Source organism: Vulpes vulpes, chromosome 1 (genome assembly GCF_048418805.1).
Source record: "Vulpes vulpes isolate BD-2025 chromosome 1, VulVul3, whole genome shotgun sequence".
In the NCBI taxonomy this organism is placed as follows: domain Eukaryota; kingdom Metazoa; phylum Chordata; class Mammalia; order Carnivora; family Canidae; genus Vulpes; species Vulpes vulpes.
The window spans coordinates 122,596,721-122,620,273 of NC_132780.1; the positions used below are offsets into that span (position 1 = coordinate 122,596,721).

Genomic DNA, 23,553 nt, shown 5'->3' on the forward strand with positions numbered 1-23,553 from the left:
TGTTTATAAGATCCTTCTATTGGTGTATCCCTTAAATTAAGTTGAGAATGAGAACCAGTGAATTAAGTTTGAAGTTCCTTCAGTATCTGCCTCTGTCTATTGCACCCAAAGGATAAATGGAACTATCCAGGGACAAAACCTTCCTATGCAATGCATACTTTCTAGCAAAGGCTCAAGGATCATAAAGATTCTAAGTGTCCCTGGGTCTCTCTGAGGAGTGTAGGCAGATGGAAAGTGCCCACAGAAATGTGAAGAAATGTGAAGGGGGTCTTTGCCCTTTATAACTTTTTTTCTCTTTTATCTCTATATTCAATTTCTGCAGTTGTGTTTAGTATCAATATGGTTAGTATCCTTGCCTCTCCATTTCAGAGTCCTATCATTGGTTGGCCTGAGTCTAATAGCTTTGGGAACAGGAGGTATCAAGCCCTGCGTGGCAGCTTTTGGTGGAGACCAGTTTGAAGAAAAACATGTAAGAATCCTGTTATTTCTGTGATTTCAAGAATGTAGAGCAGGCATTAAAGATGTACCTGGCAGGTAGCTATTTGCCAAGATTAAAGTAAGTCACAGGTCAGGAGTTCTGTTCAGTGGTGGGTACTGGTCATTAATAGAGAGAAACATTGGAACGTGTTCAAAGGAAAGTGACCAGGGTGCTGAATGGACTGAAACACATCTTATGAAGAAAGATTGAAGGAATTAGGAATTCAGCCTGGATAAGATAAGAATTAAAGAAAATATTATAGCTATCTATAGATATTGGAAGGATGTCAGTAATTAAACCAGAACTAGTGGGTGAAAGCTATAAGAAGTGTTTTCCTCAATGGAAAGAAAATTTCAAATAGAGTTTAGAGTAGTGAGTTTACTCTCACTTCAGGTATTTTAAAAGAAACTTAGTAGGCGCTTCGGGAATGGGAGGTGATGAGCAGTGTAGATAGGATCACGTAAGCATCTCTGGCTGAGATCCCGTGAAAAGGGAAAATGATCATTCAGAATAAAACAGAATGAGATTTTATAGATGAACTTGTCTGGATGATCATTCCCTCTTTCCTAAATATTTTCCACTATTAGTTGGGTGGGTGGGGGGACCAATATGAATAAGCTAAAAATGGGCCCAAATGAGGAAGCTGTCGGAAGTAAGCAAGACAAATAGTCTATTCTTAAATAGGCAACATTTCTGGCTTCCTCTCTTAGCCCTCAGTTTCTTTTTTGCCTGTCTTCATGTATTATTCCCTCATCTATAGCTATGTCTCATGTTTCTGGTTTTTCTCTCTCTGTTCTTTCTCTGTGTCCTGCTTCTTGTGTTTCTCCTACCCTTCAGACCATTTGAGCTATTATTTTATATTATTTATCTGTCCGGGGTATCATAGATCATAATTGCTTGCTGACTGGAGAAATACCGACCTTTGGCAGCCTTTGGGATTCTATGCACAATGAACTGTACAAATAGGTGAGTGGAATAGGTTTAAAAGGGGACCAGAAGAGGAAGCAAACACACTATGAATACTACATTAGGGAAGGACAGATTATGCTATTGTGTCAGGAAAAGCCCGGTGGTGCCAGAATGAGGCATAATGAATAAAGCATCAGCAACTTTATTTTAAAGTTGCTTCATTTAGTAACTGCTGCACAAAGGCAATTCAGTAAGAAGACAAATCCACCTCCAAGTTTCCACTAACCATTTCTAAGCCCACAGATTTCCTTTCATATTCTCTGGCAGACTTCCCATAAGCTCTAGGGGAACTACCTTGCTTAATCAACAACTTAATCCACTGTCCTGTGTTCTAGTGCAATTCCTACCACACATTCCACATCTATTACTTAACTCAGTTAATCATTCACTTAACTAATTCAATCTAAAAATATGTTGAGTCTGTAATATATGTCAGGTGCTATGCTAGGTAGTAGGGATTACAGAAATGAGTAAGATATGATTTCTACTTTAAAGGAACTCTCAGCCTACTGAAGGAAACAGACATTTAATGCAAAGAATCAATATTAGAATAGACATGTATAAGACACAAGTGGCTTAGTGTATAGGACGATCATTTTTGCCTAGGAGGGGTATCGAGTGTTAAAATGCTGGTATGGGGGTTTGAAAGATGAGTAAATGTTTGAGTTATGTGTTAAAATATCAAATATGATTTTCAGATATCATGGAGACAATATCTGAATCTGTTTCTGTGTATGTACCTCCAGCTTAGTCTGAATATGGGGTGGATATGAAGCTAGAAGACACATTGCGCTGATGATTTGTCCTGTTTTTTTTCAGGCAGAGGAACGGACTAGATACTTCTCAGTCTTCTACCTCTCCATCAATGCAGGGAGCTTGATTTCTACATTTATCACACCCATGCTGAGAGGTTAGGATCTTTTCTGAGGGACCTTGTATAAGGTTTTCCTCTAGCCAGTCAAAAATCTTTTCAGGGCTTCCTGATGTCTATCTTCTCCTTTTACAAGGGCTTAAAAATCTGAGGAGATTTTTTTTAAAGGATTTATTTATTTATTTATGATAGACATAGAGAGGCAGAGACACAGTAGGAGGGAGAAGCAGGCTCCATGCCGGGAACCCGATGCAGAACTCGATCCCAGGACTCTAGGATCACGTCCTGGGCCAAAGGCAGGCACTAAACCGCTGAGCCACCCAGGGATCCCCGGGAATTTTTTTTTTAATCTTGATTTGTCTGGCTCAAAAGAAGGATTATGGATTAGGAGATGAGAAGAAAGAGGATGGCTCTGCCTACGACCTCACAAACCTGAGCTTGTAGAATAGAAAATCAAAGACTCAAGATTCAGAGTAATTTTTTGTTTGTTTTGTTTTGTTTTGTTTTTTAGGAGATGTGCAGTGTTTTGGGGAAGACTGCTATGCATTGGCTTTTGGCGTTCCAGGATTACTTATGGTGATAGCTCTTGGTAAGTGCACTGGGACAGGGAAAATCAATAACCACTGATGCCTGCTACATCAGAAATACCATGTAAGCACTTTACACAAACCATTTTATTCAATCCTCACACCTATTAGGTAAATATTATTTTAGGAACTTTCTCTAGATATTGGAGATAAATTAACTGAATGAAGTCAGAAACTTTAGGAAGTGGGGAATAAAGGAAAGAAAAGGAAGGAAGGAAGCAAGGAAGGAAGGAAGGAAAGAAGGAAGGAAGGAAGGAAGGGGAAGAGAAGAGAAAAGAAAAGAAAAAGGAAGGGAAGGGATGGGAAAAAAAAGAAAAGAGAAAAGAAAAAGATACCCAAGGTTATATAACTAGGAATTTCCTGGAGATGTTTTTAAAAAGACTGATCTCTGTCCCCCATATGGGAGCAGTTAAGTCAGTATCTCTGCACATTGGGGACTAGGTATCTATAATTTTTTAAATATCTAGATGATTTTAATGTGTATTCAAGGCTTAGATCCACTGCTCTACACTACTATATGTAAGGAAGCAAGGAAGGTAATGAATCCTTTCTCTCAAACTAGCTTATTTATCTGGTAATTAAAAGGCATTTTAAATTCTTCTAAAGTAGCTTCTAGGTTTAGCTGTTTCTGCTCTCCTGGCAAGGAGTTTTCTCTTGATCAAAGAGAATAAAGTGGATTGGATAAGTAGGTGGAAACTGGTGCAGCGTAGATCAAGTGCATTCTCTTTACCACTGACAACTCAGTAATGGAAGAGTTTCTTAGTTTACACAGTCTAAAGGGAATCTTGGATGTGATTGTTCCTAATCATTGACCTGGAAACCTGTTCTCACTCTGAACCTTTGAGTGATACGCCCCCCACCCCTGAAGATATCCAGTCCAAGCACATAAAGAGCTCAATAGAGGAAGAAAGAATGCAGAAACTCAATGTTCAGTCCTGATTATTTTCTACCAGGGGGTGGGTAATAGTAATAGTCAGATTCTAATTCCAATTTCAAGTTAGTTTATGTGTTATTCCAGGAGAGCTGTGATAATACATTCCTTGCTTCCTTCTTCTGTTAAAGCCAAACATTTTCCCAAATATTGTCCAGGTTTTCCACTTATTAGTGCTATGTCTCCTCTGGATCATGGCATAATAGTAATATTAACATATTGGAGTAATTATGAAGATCAAAAGAATAAAGTGAAATGTTTTATAAATTATGAAATGTTAAATAAGTACTGTTTGCTGTCCGTACTCAGCAGTTCAGTTTCCTGGGTACCAATAAATAACTCAATTCTCTGGCCTTTCATTATAATTTAATTTATTTTTTCATTCACTGATTCAACACACACTTATTTAATGAACTTTTATGTGTCAGATCCTTTGCTATCTATTGGAGTCATACTGGTGAAGAGAGCCACAGAGCTTATGCTTTGAAAAAACTAACATAGTTCAGCAGGTAAAAAGGAGACAGACATAGTAGAAATTTACAATACAGTCAAAGTCACAACTGAGGAAGTATAGAGAAAGCTATGGGATCACATGGAAGGGATGTCTGACTAAAACTCTGAATGAAGATCAGGGGCAGCCCTGGTGGTGCAGCGGTTTAGCGCCGCCTGCAGCTTGGGTGTGATCCTGGAGACCCAGCATTGAGTCCCACATCAGGCTCCCTGCATGGAGTCTGCTTTTCCCTCTGCCTGTGTCTCTGCCTCTCTCTCTCTCTCTTTCTCTCTCTCTCTCTCTCTGTGTCTCTATGAATAAATAAACAAAATCTTAAAAAAAAAAAAAAAGATCAGAAAAAGTTTGCCTAAAGAAATGGTATCTAAGGTTAGGATTAGCAGCAATTAATCAAAGAAGTCAGGATATCTGTAGGACAAGGAGGTGAGACATAATTGTGACATATCTGAAGGCCTTAAAGGAATTCAGACTGCCCCAGGTATAAATGAAAAAGATAAAAAAGGGGGATCCCTGGGTGGTGCAGCGGTTTGGCGCCTGCCTGTGGCCCAGGGCGCGATCCTGGAGACCCGGGATCGAATCCCACATCGGGCTCTTGGTGCATGGAGCCTGCTTGTGTCTCTGCCTCTCTCTCTCTCTCTCTCTCTCTCTCTGTGTGACTATCATAAAAAATAAAATTTAAAAAAAAAAAAAAGAAAAAGATAAAAAGGAAAAACTTAACAGAAATGAAGATAATGAAGAGCCTTTTAAATCATTAAGGAATTAGAACTTTATCTTGAGAATAGTAGGAAGCTACACAAGGATTCTGAATAAAGAAGTGATTGTTAGATCATAGTCCCTGACTGTAATGTGGAAAAAGAATTGGTTAAAGGTGAGGCAAGGATATTATTTATCTTGATTACTGAATTTTTGGCATTCTTTAAGATTTTGTGCTCAGGGTAAGTGATTCACTCAGCTCAGACTAGTATCAGCCCTGGTAGAATTGACAAAACTTGATATGATTGGATAAAGTGATGGAGAAAATAAGTCAACATTGAATATAGGTTTCTGACTTAAACAACTAGGTGGTAGTGGGATCATCATACTAATGAATTTAGTTTTGGACATGTTATGTATTAGATGTCCTTGAAACATCTAATTGGAGTTATCAGTTATCTGGAAATACAGTTTTAGAGCTCAGAAGAAATATTTGGACTACAGGTAAAGATCTAGAGCTATTAGTGTATGGATAGCAATTAAGCCATGAAAATAGATGAAAGGGTGATGGGCACTGAGGGGGGGGCACTTGACGAGATGAGCACTGGGTATAATACTATATGTTGGCAAATCGAACTCCAATAAAAATATACAAAAGAAAAATATAGATGAAATAACTAAAAGATAATAAGATTAAAGTAAAAAGAGGGCTAGGATAGAACTCTGAGGAATACCAGCATTAAAAGATAGGTAAAGAGTAGGGCACCTAGGTGGCTGAGTCAGTTAAACATCCAGCTCTTGATCTCAGGGTTGTGAGTTCAAGCCCCAAATTGGGCTCCACACGGGGCATGGAGACTACTTTAAAAAAAAGAAAGATAGGCAAAGAGGAAAAGCCAACAAACGAAACTAAGAAGGAGTGGCCAAAGTGGTAGCAGTTTTAAGGGAATTGTTCAGAGTAACAAATGTTACTGAATGGGCAAGTGAGATCAGAGAGAAAAATGCCCATTGAATAGAGCAACAAGAAGGTATTGTTGAACGTCAGTTATGGTAGATTGGTGAAGATCCAAAACTGTTTAGAGTGGGAAGTGAATAAGAGGTGAGAAAGGGAAAATAGTATATATAACTGAATGTGACATGGAGTCAAGAGAGGATGTCAGGCATGCTTGATTATTAGTAGGGAGACTCTAGTAGATAAAGACATTAAAGATGTAAGGAAAAGATAATATAATTAGTACGAAAGCACACATGGCAGGATTACCTTTGTAATGATGAGGAACATCAGAACATCACCTTCAACTAACTGGAGGGAGGAGAGGATAGGTGTGGGGATACAGGAATTAATAGGTTCAGTGGCAGGAAGTTAAGATAATTTCCATTTGATGGCTTCTGTTTTCTTTGTGAAGTGGGAGGCAATGAGGCAATATCCTCTACAGCAAGGAAGAACTAGAAGAGAAACTTAAAGTTCCTACTCTTCTTTAGTTAAGTTTAGTTTAGCCTTGATGTTCAAATGTGGTCTTATCCAGTTTATCACCTGGCCTTCCTTTTGTTACCCCACTGTCCCCTACACTATTGAAATTTTTAGCCTCTTTTTAGGATCATTCTTAGTTTCAGGAGCAATCTTTTTTCCCCTCCAGAATCTTCCTCTTGTCTAGATACCTCTTTATCTGACCACTTGTCTCCCAGGATTAGCATCCTTTCTTTTAACCACTTTTTTTTTCTGTCAGCAATAAGAAGGCTGTGGTAGATAAAGGGTAATATTTGGAGAAGCTTTGGAGAAACCGAGAGAATGATTTAAAAAAAAAAGTGGTCAAGTGAATATGAGAGGAATAGAGAGTTTAGAAAGTTAAAGTAAGGAAAAGTAAGGGGATTCAGGCATTCTGGTGCATAAAGATACTGGAAAGTGCTACTGGTCACTGACAAAGACATCTTGGTAGAAGATCTACTAGAGGGACATGTTGCTGGAGTTGAGAAATCTATTAAGGAGGAAAGTACATCTGGGATGGTACCAAGATAGAGTCTTCCTGCTGATTTTAGTTAATAAACTTGAAAAAATATATTTACTATTTAATAATTATAAAAATAATATCGTCTAATTTCTGGTCATTTGGAAAAAAGAAAGAAAAATGAGAAAATAAAATTAGCTTATAATTATCTGTGGAGATGTGGTTAAAGAATATGGGGTAGGGATGCCTGGGTGGCTCAGCAGTTGAGCATCTGCCTCCCTGCAAGGAGCCTGCTTCTCCCTCTGCCTATGTCTCTGCCTCTCTCTCTATGTCTCTCATGAATAAATAAATACAGTCTTAAAAGAAAAAAAAGAACATGGGGTAAGGAAAAGAGAATAAGGTCAAGTACAATAGTACGGAAGAGAATTTTTTTGTAGGAATGATGAATAGTGGTTAGAATGTAGAGTACTTAAGAGAAAATAATGAAGCATAATGTGGGAAATCGTAGATTGAGGTGAGCTCTACAGAGGCCATATCTTTTTTATCTTTAGTACCAGGAGTGCCTAGCACAGTGTATAGTGCAAGAATGAGTGGATGAGATGCTTTAGTGATTTTTTTTTCTCATTAAACTTTTGTTTTAATGGGTCTCAAAATTCTGTGACAGATTTTTGGTCAAGTTGTTTCCATTAAAAAGTACTGATTTTAAAAACTAATAACTTAAAACTGCCACACACGCACAAAAAAAAAAACAAAAAACAACAAAACAAACGGTCCACAAAACATTCTCCTTTCCTTCTGAAGGTTTTACGATGCATTGTTATCATTAACCAGTCTTTTACTATTAAACTTAAATGGCCAATTGACACAAACAGTTCTGAGACTGTTCTTCCACCACTGATTAAGACTGGGGTGGCAGGTATTGGGGATAATATTCATTTAGCCTTCTGAGCTTTCTGGGCAGACTTGGTGACTTTGCCAGCTCCAGCTGCCTTCTTGTCCACTGCTTTGATGACACCCACAGCAACCGTCTGTCTCATGTCACGAACAGCAAAACGACCCAGAGGAGGATAGTCAGAGAAGCTCTCAACACACATAGGTTTGCCAGGAACCATATCAACAATGGCAGCATCCCCAGATTTCAAGAACTTGGGACCATCTTCCAGCTTCTTTCCAGAACGACGATCTATCTTTTCCTTCAGCTCAGCAAACTTGCAAGCAATGTGAGCTGTGTGACAATCCAGCACAGGTGCATATCCAGCACTGATTCAGCCTGGATGGTTCAGGATAATCACCTGAGCTGTGAAGCCAGCTGCTTCCATTGGTGGGTCATTTTTGCTGTCACCAGCCACGTTGCCACAACGAACATCTTTGACAGATACGTTCTTGACATTGAAGCCCACATTGTCCCCAGGAAGAGCCTCACTCAAAGCTTCATGGTGCATTTCAACAGACTTTACTTCAGTTGTAACATTGACTGGAGCAAAGGTGACCACCATACCAGGCTTAAGAACACCAGTCTCCACTCGACCCACTGGGACAGTACCAATACCACCAATTTTGTAGACGTCTTGGAGAGGCAGACGCAAGGGCTTATCAGTTGGACGAGTTGGTGGCAGAATGCAATCCAGGGCTTCAAGCAGTGTGGTTCCGCTGGCATTCCCATCTTTACGGGTGACTTTCCATCCCTTGAACGAAGGCATGTTAGCACTTGGCTCCAGCATGTTGTCACCATTCCAACCAGAAATTGGCACAAATGCTACTCTGTCGGGGTTGTAGCCAATTTTCTTAATGTAGGTGCTGACTTCCTTAACGATTTCCTCGTATCTCTTCTGGCTGTAGGGTGGTTCAGTGGAATCCATTTTGTTAACACCAACAATTAGTTGTTTTACACCCAGTGTGTAAGCCAGAAGGGCATGCTCACGGGTCTGCCCATTCTTGGAGATACCTGCTTCAAATTCACCAACACCAGCAGCAACAATCAGGACAGCACAGTCAGCCTGAGATGTGCCTGTAATCATGTTTTTGATAAAGTCTCTGTGTCCTGGGGCATCAATGATGGTCACATAATACTTGCTGGTCTCGAATTTCCACAGGGAGATATCAATGGTGATACCACGTTCACGTTCAGCTTTCAGTTTATCCAAGACCCAGGCATACTTGAAGGAGCCTTTTCCCATCTCAGCAGCCTCCTTCTCAAATTTCTCGATAGTTCTTTTGTCGATCCCACCACATTTGTAGATCAGATGGCCAGTAGTGGTAGACTTGCCCGAATCTACGTGTCCAATGACGACGATGTTGATGTGAGTCTTCTCCTTTCCCATTTTGGTTTAGGTTTAGTGGTGGTTTTCACGACACCTGTGTTCTGGCGGCAAACCCGTTGCAAAAAAGCGCTTTATGGTGATTAAGAGCATAAATTTTTGAGTCAGGCAGGCCTCAGGTCAAAAATGCAATTTCTGGCATTTTCTAGCTATGTAATTTGTACAAATTGCCTAATTTCTTTTATCTTCAATTTCTTCAATAAAATGGAGAGAGTAGTACATATTTCTTTTTTCAGGTTAAATCAGTTAATGTATGTAAAATGCTTAACATTTTACATATAATAATAAACTTTAAAGATGGTTAGTGATAATAATAACCATCAGGATAATAATGAAGTTGGGAAGGGCTTTCATGCCAGGAGTTTGGGCTTTTTAGGTAGGTCCTGGAAAGAAGGATTTAATTTGGCATCAGATAAGAGAAGGAAGAAACCAGGGACTGAGAAACTAGTCCGTAGCCATTTTTCTTTTAAAGGTTTTATTTATTTATTCATGAGAGAAAGAGAGAAAGGCAGAGACACAGGCAGAGGGAGAAGCAGGCTCCATGCAGGGGGCCCCGTGTGGGACTCGATCCTGGGTCTCCAGGATCACATCCCGGGCTGAAGGCGGTGCTAAACCGCTGAGCCACCCAGGCTGCCCTAGCCATTTTAATAATCCAGGGCAGAGGTTGTGAGGTCCTACACAAGAGTTGTGGCAGTAGTCATGCAAAGGAAGAGCAGACAGGAAATACATTGATGAAAGAATCTCAATGAAAAGTTGATAAAATATCAGATGTAGATTTAGAGAAGACAGATTTCAGAGATGATTTCTATTTCTGTGATACAACAAAATCTCAACAGATTACTTCCCTTAAGAACTGACCATTTTAGGGACGCCTGGGTGGCTCAGCAGTTGAGTGTCTGCCTTCAGCTCAGGGCGTGATCCTGGAGACCCAGGATCGAGTCCCACGTTGGGCTCCCTGCATGGAGCCTGCTTCTCCCTCTGCTTGTGTCTCTGCCTCTCTCTCTCGGTGTGTCTCTCATGAATAAATAAATCTTTTTTAAAAAAAGAACTGACCATTTTATTCTTCTCTTGGCTTCCATAATTTGTGTAATTCCAAAGTCAGGAAATTTAATCAGTCCCCTCCCATGAAAAGATTTGCCAGCCACTCCTACACTTTGGCAGCCTTTACTTAGCACTGACATACCGAATGTGTTAAACAAGAAGCTAAGAACCTTTTTTGTGTATCAACTGCAGTTGTGTTTACAATGGGAAGCAAAATATACAGAAAACCACCTCCTGAAGGAAACATAGTGACTCAAGTTGTCAAATGTATCTGGGTAAGTCTAAATTGTTTACCTGCCTTTTTCAATCAATGGGAAAGAGATGCTATGCTGAGCATAAAGGCCTTCAAAAATAGGTATTCATTTTTCCCAAAGACCTCTGTTCTACCTCTGTACCTTTTGCCAAACTGAGATTAATCCATCTTCCTCTGTGCCTCTACTCAGCCATTAAGTAAATAATAATAATAATGTAACCGTTTTTTTTAAATTGGCAAATGCCTTCTGTAATGTGTATGTGTTATATATGTTGCCAAAAGGACATAAGAATAGATAAAATTATATCTGAAATATTCTGAAATTCAACGTCTGATGAAATCAAAGAGTTGGAGTAAGTTACTTAAAGTATGTGTGTCTGAGGGAAGGGATAATGAATTGGAAAAGGCAGGGGTGGTTTCATTTGTCTCTCCTCTCTCTACCATAGTTTGCTATTTCCAACCGTTTCAACAACCGCTCTGGGGATATTCCAAAGCGACAACACTGGCTGGACTGGGCAGCTGAGAAATACCCTGTAAGTTGGAACTGCAGAGATATCTTATGGTTCCATGGAGATTTTCCTAAGTCCAAACTGATTCCCTTTTGCTTCATTTGACCTCTTCTCTTACTGTTCTAGCACATTTCTACTCTTAGCAAGAAAACCAAGTCTAGCAATTTAGCCTGTTCCTTCTTTTTTGCAGAAGCAGCTCATTATGGATGTGAAGGCACTGACCAGGGTACTATTCCTTTATATCCCATTGCCTATGTTCTGGGCTCTTCTGGATCAGCAGGTAAAAGTAGTTCTTTTGAAAACTACCCCTTCTTTCAGCCCTTTTCCCTCACAGGAAAAAGATTTCTAATAATAACATTTGTCTGCTCTAGGGCTCACGATGGACGTTGCAAGCCACCAGGATGAATGGGAATTTGGTGAGAAAAGATTTCCTAGAGAAATTTATTATTTTCTTCATAATAAATAAATTTCCTTTTTTTAAAGGAAAAATTATTTCTTTGTGTTTTTGCCTGAAAACTGACTTAAGATCAGAAGAAAGGTGCCTTTAACATCAAGGTACTGAGTAGGCAAAATTTAAAAAGCTACTCTAGAAATAAAAAATAGAATCTTATCTTGAGAAACCAGGACTATAAGGATGGAAAGGTTTAAATGTATACAAGGAAGTACTGAGAAGATAGTAAATGAAGTGATACAGGCTTGGCATAGAGATTGTTTGCTCTCATCCAAGCCTTCCTGGGGCACAGCAGGCACAGGCTTGATTTTGGATCTACTACACATTTAGCCCCATTTTCAGGTAGGGATCATGTAGAGGACCTGGAAGGGCAGTATTTTGTACATGGATAAGGAATGGGAAAGTTGTAAACAGTATTTTCTGTTTTTCTAATCTCCATTCTTTGGCAAATTCCGAGTTTCATCTCTGCTTTCAATTGTACTGTTTAGATTATTATATTGTTTTTCTACCATCTTAGTTGCGAAGAAGGCAGGGTAGAATGATGCCATTATTTTATCAACCAGTCTATTTGGAGTCTGCCAAATACAAGTTTACTTTTTCCCTTTCTCTTGTTGTCCAGAATTTACTATGGTTGTTCTCTTGTTGACCCCCTGGAGAACAACTTTGGAAACACGATGTATTGGTGGAAGTTTTCATCTTAACCATTTCTGGTATCATACATTACCACCTACAACTGCAGTGACAAAACACACTGACTCTATTCTCTCTCAAGAAAAAGAGTATTAAGAGTATTCTCTCTTAGGCCTCCCTGCCTTTAGCAAATAGAGCCTGAAGCCATTCCCAGTCTGTTTCCCCAAATACCCTTAAAAGCACAATGTGGCCCTGAACCAAAGACCTGGTAGATTTTATCTTTTGTGTCTCAACTGCCAAAGAGCAATTTTTTTTAAGACAGAGATAGCACAAATGATGGGAAGGGGCAGAGGGAGAAGGACAGAGAGAAACTCAAGCAGGCTCCACACTCATCGCAGGTAACTAGCAGTATTTTTGATCTAAGCTTTACTTGTCTTTAGCCACCATATAATTGTAATTCATTATAATGTTTCAGGGTTTTTTTGTGCTCCAGCCGGACCAGATGCAGGTAGGAGATTTCTCCATACTCATGGGGATATATGGCTTTCCTCATCTATACGTCTATCTGAAGTATTAGGATTACCAACCATAATTGGGTGTTTGTTTCCTTGTATGTTGAGAAGGGTTAAGGACAGGGATGAAGATATTCTCCTTCAGCCCCACACTTCTCTTTCACATCCTCTTTTAAGTAAGCAGCTCCTGCCCAACTCCAAGGAGAGTGACTTTTGAGCTCACAGGAAAAGTATAAGCATTGGATTTTTTTTCCATGTTAAGGTAGGATCTTGGAAATATTGTCTAACAAAGTGTAAAGCTTTGTTGTATGAGTAATGAAGTCAGAATCTCAGTTTATTGGTGACTGCCAGTTCTTTTTTTAACTCTTGTTTAATCACCAATTCTTCCTTCTCTCCTTTTCTCCATGACGTTTTCCCTTGGGCTGGGGAACAAGAGAAGTGAAAGTAGGAGGGATGTACTACTAACTGATTGCCAGAAAAAACAATTGAGAATGAAATTGGTTCTGTGGGATATTGATTGATTGATTGATTGATTGATTGATTTTATTCATGAGAGACAGGAAAGAGAGGCAGAGACTTAGACAGAGGAAGAAGTAGACTCCCTATGAGGAGCTTGTTGTGAGATTTGATCCCAGGACCCAGGGATCATGACCTGAGCCAAAGGCAGACACGCTCAACCACCGAGCCACCCAGGCGCCCCAGTTCTGTAGGATATTTAGAGGCTGAGGTACTATGCAGGGGAAATTAGAGTCCTGGGTGTAAAGGGACTGAGAGATGTGGAATCATTCTGTACTTAGTATGATGAAAGTTATGTTTGAAATGTTAGAGAGAGTGCACATAAGCAAATGAGAGCACATGCTTACACTCAAGATAGAAAAACACTTATAACTAATCCTTTTTACCGTGGTATTACAGGTACTAAATCCTCTTCTGGTTCTTATCTTCATCCCATTGTTTGACCTTGTCATTTATCGTCTGGTTTCCAAATGTGGAATTAGCTTCTCGTAAGTGCTCACTATGCCTTTGTGACTCAGATTGACTTAATATTTGCTCAGCTTGATAAGATTCAATGTCAGTACTTTTCTACTTCGTTGATTTGTTTTGCCTTCTCATGTTTCTGCTTCAATGTATCCAAGTTAATTAAATGCTTATTGGACTAGAGAATGGGAACTAATTCTCATTATGGAGAGTCCAAGCCATTACTACAGATTTAACTGTGTGATGCTGAAGGGGTAAATCTAAGCTTCATGGAAAGTCAAAAGTATGTGAGAATAGGCTCCTAAATCCACTTGCTGCTTTGTTCATGAAATGTTGCTTCTTCAAAGAAGTCTAAAGCCTTTGATGACAACTAATCCCCTTAAATATTTTATTGTCCATGTAAAACAAAGCAAATACCTGGTAAGAGTGAAAATAGAGTTGTCTCTACTGCTTTTCTCCCATTCTAAATAGAAGCACTGGGTGTTGTATGGAACTGTTGAATCACTATATTGTACACCTGAAACTAACATTAAATTATCTTAACTAACCAGAATGTAAAACCTTAAAAAAAAAAAAAAAAGAAATGTTATGCTTTGAAAACTTGACAGAGGAGGGTTTCAAGCCTCCTCTAATTCTTGACTTAATAGCAATTTTTATGACCATATTAGCATATTCAAATGACCTTTTGTCATTTACTCATTAGTTGAGCAGATATTACTGAGATTAGCACCAACGCCATGCAAATACAACAGCACAAATATTGCCATGAAGGAGTTCACTGTTTAGTAAAGGAAATAGAACACATGCAAGGATAATTATTACACAATGTGAAATATATCAAGTGCAGTAAGAAGGGAATTAAAATGTTAGGGAATTATAGAGAAAGAAGAAAGTCTTTCCTGCTGCCAGAGTCAAGAAAGACTTATGAAGGAGAAGAAAATGGGGTAATAACTAATGTATAGTACCTGGCATATGGTAAAGTGTCCAAAAAGTCTGGTGAATTACTATTATTTTCTGGTATGATGACATAATGGAAAGAAAGACCATCATAAACAAAAGTTGAGGTAGGAAAATGTTCAGCCTGATGAGTAGAAGAAGAAAGGAAATATGAAGGGAAGTTCTAGGAAATACTTTGAAAAGTAGCTAGGACCAACTCAGGAAAGGTCTTTTTTTTTCTTTCTTTTTTTTTTTTTTTAGGAAAGGTCTTTAATGGTAGGCTTAGAGGGTTTTGATTTTATCCTTTAGAGTCTAAAGTTTAGACATAATTGTCTCTCCCTTTCCTCTGTAGATCGCTTAGGAAAATGGCTGTTGGTATGATCCTAGCAAGCCTGGCATTTGCAGTTGCAGCGGCTGTAGAGATAAAAATTAATGTGAGTTCAATAAATCTTAAGCTCCATGAGGGCAAGACCATATCTTGTGTTCTCTCTTCTGACTCGTTCAATCTTGATTGCCTGGGACCTAGAACAGTACCTCTTTTGAAGAGGTTGCGTCATAACTATCTGTGGTAAATAAGTAGATAAGGGATTGAACAGCAATGTAAAATGAGGCCCACCTCCCACCTGAATGATTCAGAGTATATTGTCAAGGAATTCCCAAACACTAATCCAAGCTATCATCTCTTTGGGAAGACAGGTTTTTGAATATTTGGTAGATCAAGTTGCCATTATTGGGGAATGATGTATGAGGTCACAACTGAGTCGAAAATCATGGAGTTTGTCATGTAGTATCCGTGCTTGCTGCACTGAGCTGGTGTTTCCCCCTCCAAACTGCCTTCAGAGTTTTCTAAGCCAAATGCCCTTCAGAGAGAGAAAACTATGTCCTCCTGACCAGATGGACTAGACTGTCAGAGATAGGACTGAGATATATGTTCTCATTGTATGGGACAAGTTGTTGGTAATTCTGCCATGATCTCTGTCCTAAGAAAATGACGCCACCGCAGCCTGGTCCCAAAGAAATTTTCCTGCAAGCCTTGAATCTGGCAGATGAGGAAGTAAAGTTGACAGTACTGGGAGATGAAAACAATATTCTGTTGGAAGAGTCCATCAGATCCTTTCAGGTGAGATATGAACTTGAATAAATTAGAAACACATTCAGATTGTGCAACAAGATGACAGCATAATATAGTGGTTAAAAGTATACCCTTGTCAAATGGTCAGTCTCCAGTCCAATTCCTGGTTCCACCATTCCCTAGCTATAAGACTCTGAACAAATTTTATTTTATCTCTAAACCTCAGTTTCAGCCTCTGTAAAATGGCAATAATTTTTATGCCATGAGCTGTTGGAAGGATAACTATTATATGTAAAGAGTTTAGCATAGTGTCAGGGACATTGTAAGGTCTCAGGTTTTAATTTGTATTGTTATTTCAAACTGCCTCCTAATATCACATGCTCTGAAAAGATTTGGCTTGCATATTTTCAGATTACTATACATATTCTGAAATATTTATATTTTTTAAAGATTTATTTATTTATATTTTTAAAAGATTTATTTATTTATTTATTTATTTATTTATTTATTTATTTATTTATTTATTTTAGAGAGAGAGAGTGTATGAGTGGGAGGGGCAGAGGGAGAGGAAGAGAGAATCTCATATAGACTCCTTGCCAGGTGCAGACCCTGAGATGGGGCTCGATCTCACAACCTGAGCTAAAACCAAGAGTCAGATGTTTAGCTGAAGGTGCCACCCAGTCGCCCCTGAAATATTTACTTTAAAATATTATTTTTTAATGATAAAAATAATATATATCTATTGTTGAAAATTGGAGACTATATAGAAAGACATAAAAACCACTTAAAATTCCATCATACAGAGATGATCAATTAGCACTTTTGTATACATGAATAATTTCTAAAAAGCAGTCACACTCTACATGCTATGTTGAACTTTGATTTTTTTCTTAACATTAATAGAGTCATAAGTATATTTCTTATGCATAAGACATTAGATAATTTGAGAACATGATTTAATGGATAAATGATATTCCATTTTATGGATATATCATGGTTTATTGAAGTATTTCCTTATAGGTATTTAAGTTTCTATTATTAATATGCGTAATCCTATAATGAACATCCTTACTCATAAATCCTTATGCATGCCTCTGATTACTCTCATATGACATATTCCTAAAAATAGAATTAGTAGGTTAAAGGGTAAAGTTGAAAGTATCTGGTTAGCTTACCCATCCTGGGATTCTATGAGATAGTGACAGGGTAGAAAGTGAATGTGACAATTTCTTCATTCTACAGAAGATGCCACACTATGCCCAGCTCCACCTAAAGACAAGAAGCCAGGATTTCCACTTCTACCTAAAATATCACAATATGTCTGTCTATACTAAGCATTCTGTGGAGGAGAAGAACTGGTACAGTCTGATCATTCGAGAAGATGGAAAAAACATTTATAGCATGATGGTAAGTTAAAGAGTAGCTTAGGTTCCAAATTGTTATCTGAGAATATTTTGATCAGCTCATCAATACCTTACCAAAGATATGCTTGATGATCAGATTTTCTGATTATAAGTTCCTTGTCATCAGCTGTAACTGATTTTTACTTTCCTCCATTATAGGTGAAGGATGAAGAAAACAAAACAACCAGTGGGATGACAGCCGTAAGGTTTGGTTGTCAAGGAGACCCAAGGCCACTCTGTTTTGAATACTAGTCTCTTCTGATCTGTGGGGCTTCAGATAAAGCATCTTTATATTCTACTTGTCTTGTACAGGGATTCTGTCTCCTAAATATCAAGGGCATTGGTGTCAGAAGCATATTCCTGAACAATGAGAGGCAGATAGGCTTGCTTTCCCATATGGTATTAAAAAGATGACCCTGTATCCGTATATGCCCTCTGTGCTCTGATGCATACATCCCTTTCTGTTGAATTTTATCCCCTTATTTTTCTCTCAGGAAAATAATTGAGTACTTTCCTCTCTGTGATCACCAGAGAAAAATTTAGAAGTGACCAAATAATCCTCCCTTCATGGTTGCTAGTTGAATATCTCTTATTGTTACAGTATTTTTAAAGTATAGTTTTATTATAAACCTGTAGAGGCACCATGGTGTTGTAAAGGTACACCTTTGGAGTCAAAAGACTTAATTTCGAATCCAGATAAGGCTGAAAGTCATGTCAGATGGCCAAGGAAAGTTATGGAGATGGAGCACCCAAGAGGTCACTTGTTCTCTGTAGCAGGAAACCTAGCATGAAATAGATACATATGCCTATGGTCACCAAGATCACATGGTTGCTGTTGAGATTAGCACTTTGGAGGAGAACTTCTAATGAGATGTCTGAACTTTGCTGAAGGGTAGAACAATCATAATTTGCTTTTGGATATGCTTTAGAAAAAGTATACAGTTCAAAATAAGTAAGGCAATAGTGAGGATAGGACTTCCCTGGGTTGGAGAGCCATGGGAACCATTGGAACCTCCAGAAAGCATAAAAGGAAATTTCTAGATCAGTGCAGGATTATCTAAAGTTCAGGAATCAACATTAGGGGTTCTAGAGGAAACTGCCCTTCTTATCTTAAGAGAGATTAGTACAAAAGCTATCAAAATACTCAAACCCATACTGAGGAAACAGTTTAGGGAAACAGGTCCAGGTGACTAAAAAGATCATTCTAGAAGAGTCCAGGATTGTCTGCAGATTCCAAAATGATAACTCAGCCTACTGAGGACTGGGAGTCTAAGTTTTATATAAGTCAAATCAGACTTCATTTATAAGAGGATACAGTATCATTTTTAGGTAAATATTGGTATATATTTTTTATTTGTATACATAATTATTTTTCTTAGTGGAGTCTCCATTGATGAATCCCACCATTATAAGAGGGAAAGAAATTGGATGCACTTAAGCCGGATTAGTGAGGAAACAGACTGCCAGCCATGGGTGATCATGATAATGTCCATCCTAGCTAGAGATGATGCGAGGGTGTGGCAGATGGAAAACTAATACCTCGGGAAAGATAAAGTGAAGGATAACTAAGACTACTGATTATTTCTTACATTTGAATTCATTTATTCATCCACTTAACAATATATATCATATACATTTTACGTGCCCAAAACCATTCTAGTTACTGGGGATATAGGGGTAAATAGGTGTTCCTGTTTGTGAGGGTTTGTCTGATATGTAATAATGTCTCTACCCTTAGGTTTGTTAATACTTTACATAAGGAGATCAACATCTCCCTGGGTACAGATGTCTCCCTCAGTGTTGGTGAAGACTATGGTGTGTCTGCTTACACAACTGTACAAAGTGGAGAGTAAGAGCATTACTCTGGTGGAGATTTTATTTTTATCAACAATTGTTCTTAAATGTTTTCTCTCCATATAGATAGGGGGATTAGGTATATCTCAGCTAATTTTGAGTATACTCAGGTTCACTGTTTTGTACTGTTCTACTAATTCATAAGACTTGGAGGAGAAAAATTTTTATGAGTTAAATAAGAAAACTTAGGGCCTGAAATCCACAAAAGACGATGATTTGTGCCTATTTTATTTAGATTTAAAGTGTAAAAAAATACTAATAGGTAATGAAGAACTCAGATCAGTGGCAGAAAAACCTGGCATAAAAATAATTCACTCCTAGAGACTTCTCTTTAAAGAGAAATGTTGGTTTTGCTGCTTGACTCACCCTGAGTAGAAAGATGAGATCAGCTTTCCCCCTGGAGATGGGAGTGTTTTTCTAGGTTGTGGTGTTTATTCTAACTAAAATTGTCCTGTTCCAGATACCCTGTGGTACATTGTAGAACAGAAGATAAGGACTTTTCACTGAATATGGGTCTACTAGAGTCTGGTGCAGCATATCTGTTTGTTATTATTAATGTAAGTAGCTCATGGCCACCCCTGCTCTCCCCTTCCATATAACTATATTTATATCTATGTATCTATATCTGCATCCGAATTTATCCTATAATCACATTCTTATTTCTAGTGTAAAGTGATAAGTTCTATCATGACTTTAGAAAGCCTACTAAGGTCTCTAGAAGGGACATTAAAATATATAACATTGGCAGTAGGCATATAATAGAAATATAGAATGATATAATATGTGGCCTTTTGTGTCTGGATTCTTTCATTTGGTATATTTTCAAGGTTCATTCATATTGTAGCATGTATCAGTGCTTCTACTGATATTGGTACTACCAAAAAATATTCTGTTTCTTGGCACTACCAAATAATATTCTACTGTATACATGTAACATGTTTTGGATTCTTTATTATTGAGTTATAAGAATTCTTTGTATTTTTTAGATATGATTTAAAAATATTTTCCTATTCAGTAGGTTATTTTTTTTTTAATTTTCTTGATGGTGTCCATTGAAGCACAAACGTTCTTAATTTTTATGATATTCAGTTTATTTTTCTTTGGTGCTTGTGCTTTTGATGTCATATCTAAGAAAATGTTGCCTAATCCAAAGTCGCGAGGATTTATACCTATGTTTTCTTCTAAGATCTTTATAGTTTTAGCACCTATTTTTAGGTCTTTAATTCATTTTGAGTTAATTTTTGCATATGGTATGAATTAGGGAGTTAACTTTTTTCTTTTGTATGTGAATATTCAGTTGTCCTAGCACATTTTGTTGAAAAGACCGTTTTTCTCCCATTAAATGGCCTTGGTGCTCTTGTCAAAAATCAGTTGACCATAAATGTGAGGGCTTATTTCTAGACTCTATTCTATTTCATTGATCTATATGTCTGTTCTTGTGCTACTACCATACTGTCTTAATTGTTGTTTCTTTGTAGAAAATTTCAAAATCAGGAAATATAGGGCCTTCGACTTTATTCTTCATTTTCAAGATTGGTTTGGCTACTATGGGCCCCATGGATTTCCATTTTTGAGTCAGCTTAGAAGCAGAAACCAGCTGGGATTTTGATAGAGATTGCATTAGATATGTAGGTGATTTTGATGAATATTGCTATCCTAACAATATTAAGTCTTCTGATCAGTGAATATGAGATTTCTTCCCATTTATTTAGATCTTCTTTAAGACTTAATTTTTTTCAATAATGTTTGTAGTTTTTAGAGTATAGATTTTACATTTACTTTGTTAAAATTTATTCATAAGCATTTTATTCTTTATGATGCTATTGGGGTTTTTTGTTGTTTTTGTTTTAGACAGAGAGGAGTGGGGAGGGGCAGAGGGAGAGAGAGGGAGAATCTCAAACAGGCTCCACACCCAGTCCAGTGCAGAGCCTGACATGGGGCTGAATCTCACAACCCTGAGATCATGACTTGAGCCAAAATGAGAGTGGGACACTTAACCAAATGAACCACCTAAGTGCCTCATGATGCTATGGTTAATGGAATCAATGGTCTAATTTCATTTTTGGATTATTCATTGCAAGTATATAGAGAAACAATTGCTTTTGTATGTTGATCTTATATCTTGCAAACTTACTGAATTCATTTATTGGTTTTTTAGTTTGTATTAGTTTTATAGTTTTTTTAGTGGACCCCTTGGGACTTTCTGCATACAAGACCATATCATCTGTATAGAGATAGCTTTACTTCTTCCTTTTCTTTTTTTAAATTTTATTTAAATTCAATTTGCCAACGTATGGTATAACACCCAGTGCTCATGTCATCATGTACTCTCCTTAATGCCTGTCACCCGGTTACCCTATTCCCCCCCCCACCCCACTTCCCATTCTGCAACCCTTTGTTTGTTTCCCAGAGTTAGGAGCCTCTCATGATTTATCTTCCTCTTTAATTTTTTGCCACTCAGTTTCCCCCTTTCCCTTATGGTCCCTTTCACTATTTCTTACATGCAGCCTTTATCATTAGGTATGTTAGTTTGGGGGTTTTCATAGATATCATTTATTTTTATCTTATTTTATTTAAATTCAATTAATTAACATATAATATATCATTAGTTTCCAATGTAGAGTTCAGTTATTTATCAATTGCATATAACACCCAGTGCTTGTTACATCACGCCCCCTGCTTAATGCCCATAGACATAATTTAGTTGGCTAAGTTCCCTTCTATTTCTAGTTTGTTGAGGTTTTTGTTTGTTTGTTTTTTACCATGAAAAGGGGCTGAGTTTTGTTAAATGCTTTTTCTATGTATGTCTATTGAGATAATTATGTGGTTTTTGTCCTTTATTCTATTGATATGGTATATTACCTTAATTAATGTTCAGATGATGAAACAATCCAGTAGTAGTTTTCCAGTGCTGCTATAACAAGGTGCCACAGATGGGGTGGCTTAAAAATAGAAGTTTATTGTTTCACAGTCATGAAAGCAAGAAGTCTAAGACAAAGGTGTTGGTAGGGCTGATTCCTTCTGAGGGTTATGAAGAATCTTTTCCACGCTTTTCCCTTTTCCCCTAGCTGTGAAGAGGAATCTTTTTCATGCTTTTTCCCTAGCTTCTAGTGGCTTTTTGGCAACATTTGGTATTCCTTAATGTATAGAAGAATCACCATAGTCTCGCCTTCATCTTCATATGGAATTCTTCTTGTATGCTTGCTGTGTCCAATTTGCTGCATTTTTACCAAGATACCAATTATATTGGATCAGGGCCCACCCAAATGCCCCCAATTTAACATGACTAATTATATCTGCAACAACCCTATATCCAAATAAGGTCACATTCTCAGTTAGAACTAAGAGGACTTCAACATGTGAATCTTAAGGGGATGCAATTCAACACATAATACTTGTATTCCTGGTTTTTTTCCACTTTTCATTTGTTCTGTCTTTTGTAAGCTACTCCAGATAGAAGTCCTATATATTGTTTCTGAATGCCAGTATCTAATAAGCATTTAGTGTTTTCCATAGTCCTGTTTTGTTTGGCCTGGACACTACTGAAAAAAGTAATAATAATCACCATTATTTGACAATACTTAAAATTCAGGAGATATCACCTAAGAAGCTGAATTCTTTTTTTTTTAATTTTTATTTATAAGAAGCTGAATTCTTAACATTTTTTAAAAACAAAATCAGAAGATTTAATAACAGATATTACCATGTCAATTGACTGGTGCTGTAGTGGCTTTTCACTTTAGATGGGGCCTGTGCTATCCACTTTACCACAGCCCCCATCATTCCCATTCAGCCTGCTTCATTTACCTAATTATCTGCCTGTGAGCATTTGAGTATTTGACCTTGATTTAGAAGTTCAAGTCATGGTCTCCCCTTAGCCTAAGAAAATGCAAACATACACCTGTGTATTATCCACAATATCATCTGAAGCAAAATTTACCTTCCTATTTTGAACCCAATGTCCCTTTGACTCAGAGGATCAAGAACATTTGGATATCAAAGAGTTTTGATTTCAAGGACTTCTGATCTTGATGCTTTAACTACCATTTTAATTACATTATATTTTAGATATTACACCTACTACCTAATAATAGTTTCATTCCAATAAATATATGTAATTTTAGAATTTTTATCCTATTTATAACAAATGTTAGTAGACATAGCCTATATAAAATAAAGCCAACTATAGCTAAAAACTTGCATAGCAAAAGTACTTCTAGAAAAAGCAATAAAGGTTTTAGAATCATGTATATTTGGTAACATTAGTAACAAAAAAAAAAAATTGATCCTGAAAAAATTCTTTTGACTAAAATTCTACAGAAAAAAATTGTCTCTTTTTGACATAATTTTAATGTGTAAGATTTGAGTTCAAAAATAATGGCCAGTAAATAGAATTAAAAATAGCAGGCAGTATTTGATATGGATTTTTCAAAACTGATCAACAAAATCTTTAATGTACCCTGATGAACATGGATGCAAAAATTCTCAACAAGATACTAGCCAATAGGATCCAACAGTACATTAAGAAAATTATTCACCATGACCAAGTAGGATTTATTCCCGGGACACAAGGCAGGTTCAACACTCGTAAAACAATCAATGTGATTCATCATATA

At 37.5% G+C, this 23,553-nt stretch overlaps 1 protein-coding gene across 1 annotated transcript in view; it reads left to right on the forward strand.

Moving 5' to 3' along the window:
- SLC15A2 (solute carrier family 15 member 2) overlaps positions 1 to 23,553 on the forward strand; it is a 38,734-nt gene that overhangs the window by 10,055 nt on the left and 5,126 nt on the right. The window contains exons 5-19 of the mRNA XM_025990157.2: positions 370 to 469; positions 2,267 to 2,357; positions 2,830 to 2,907; positions 10,532 to 10,614; positions 11,039 to 11,125; positions 11,292 to 11,381; positions 11,473 to 11,517; positions 12,658 to 12,690; positions 13,610 to 13,698; positions 14,961 to 15,042; positions 15,594 to 15,728; positions 16,923 to 17,087; positions 17,243 to 17,289; positions 18,822 to 18,932; positions 19,398 to 19,494. Of these exons, the coding sequence (XP_025845942.1) occupies positions 370 to 469; positions 2,267 to 2,357; positions 2,830 to 2,907; positions 10,532 to 10,614; positions 11,039 to 11,125; positions 11,292 to 11,381; positions 11,473 to 11,517; positions 12,658 to 12,690; positions 13,610 to 13,698; positions 14,961 to 15,042; positions 15,594 to 15,728; positions 16,923 to 17,087; positions 17,243 to 17,289; positions 18,822 to 18,932; positions 19,398 to 19,494 (1,333 nt within the window). The remainder of the gene's footprint in view (positions 1 to 369; positions 470 to 2,266; positions 2,358 to 2,829; positions 2,908 to 10,531; positions 10,615 to 11,038; positions 11,126 to 11,291; positions 11,382 to 11,472; positions 11,518 to 12,657; positions 12,691 to 13,609; positions 13,699 to 14,960; positions 15,043 to 15,593; positions 15,729 to 16,922; positions 17,088 to 17,242; positions 17,290 to 18,821; positions 18,933 to 19,397; positions 19,495 to 23,553) is intronic.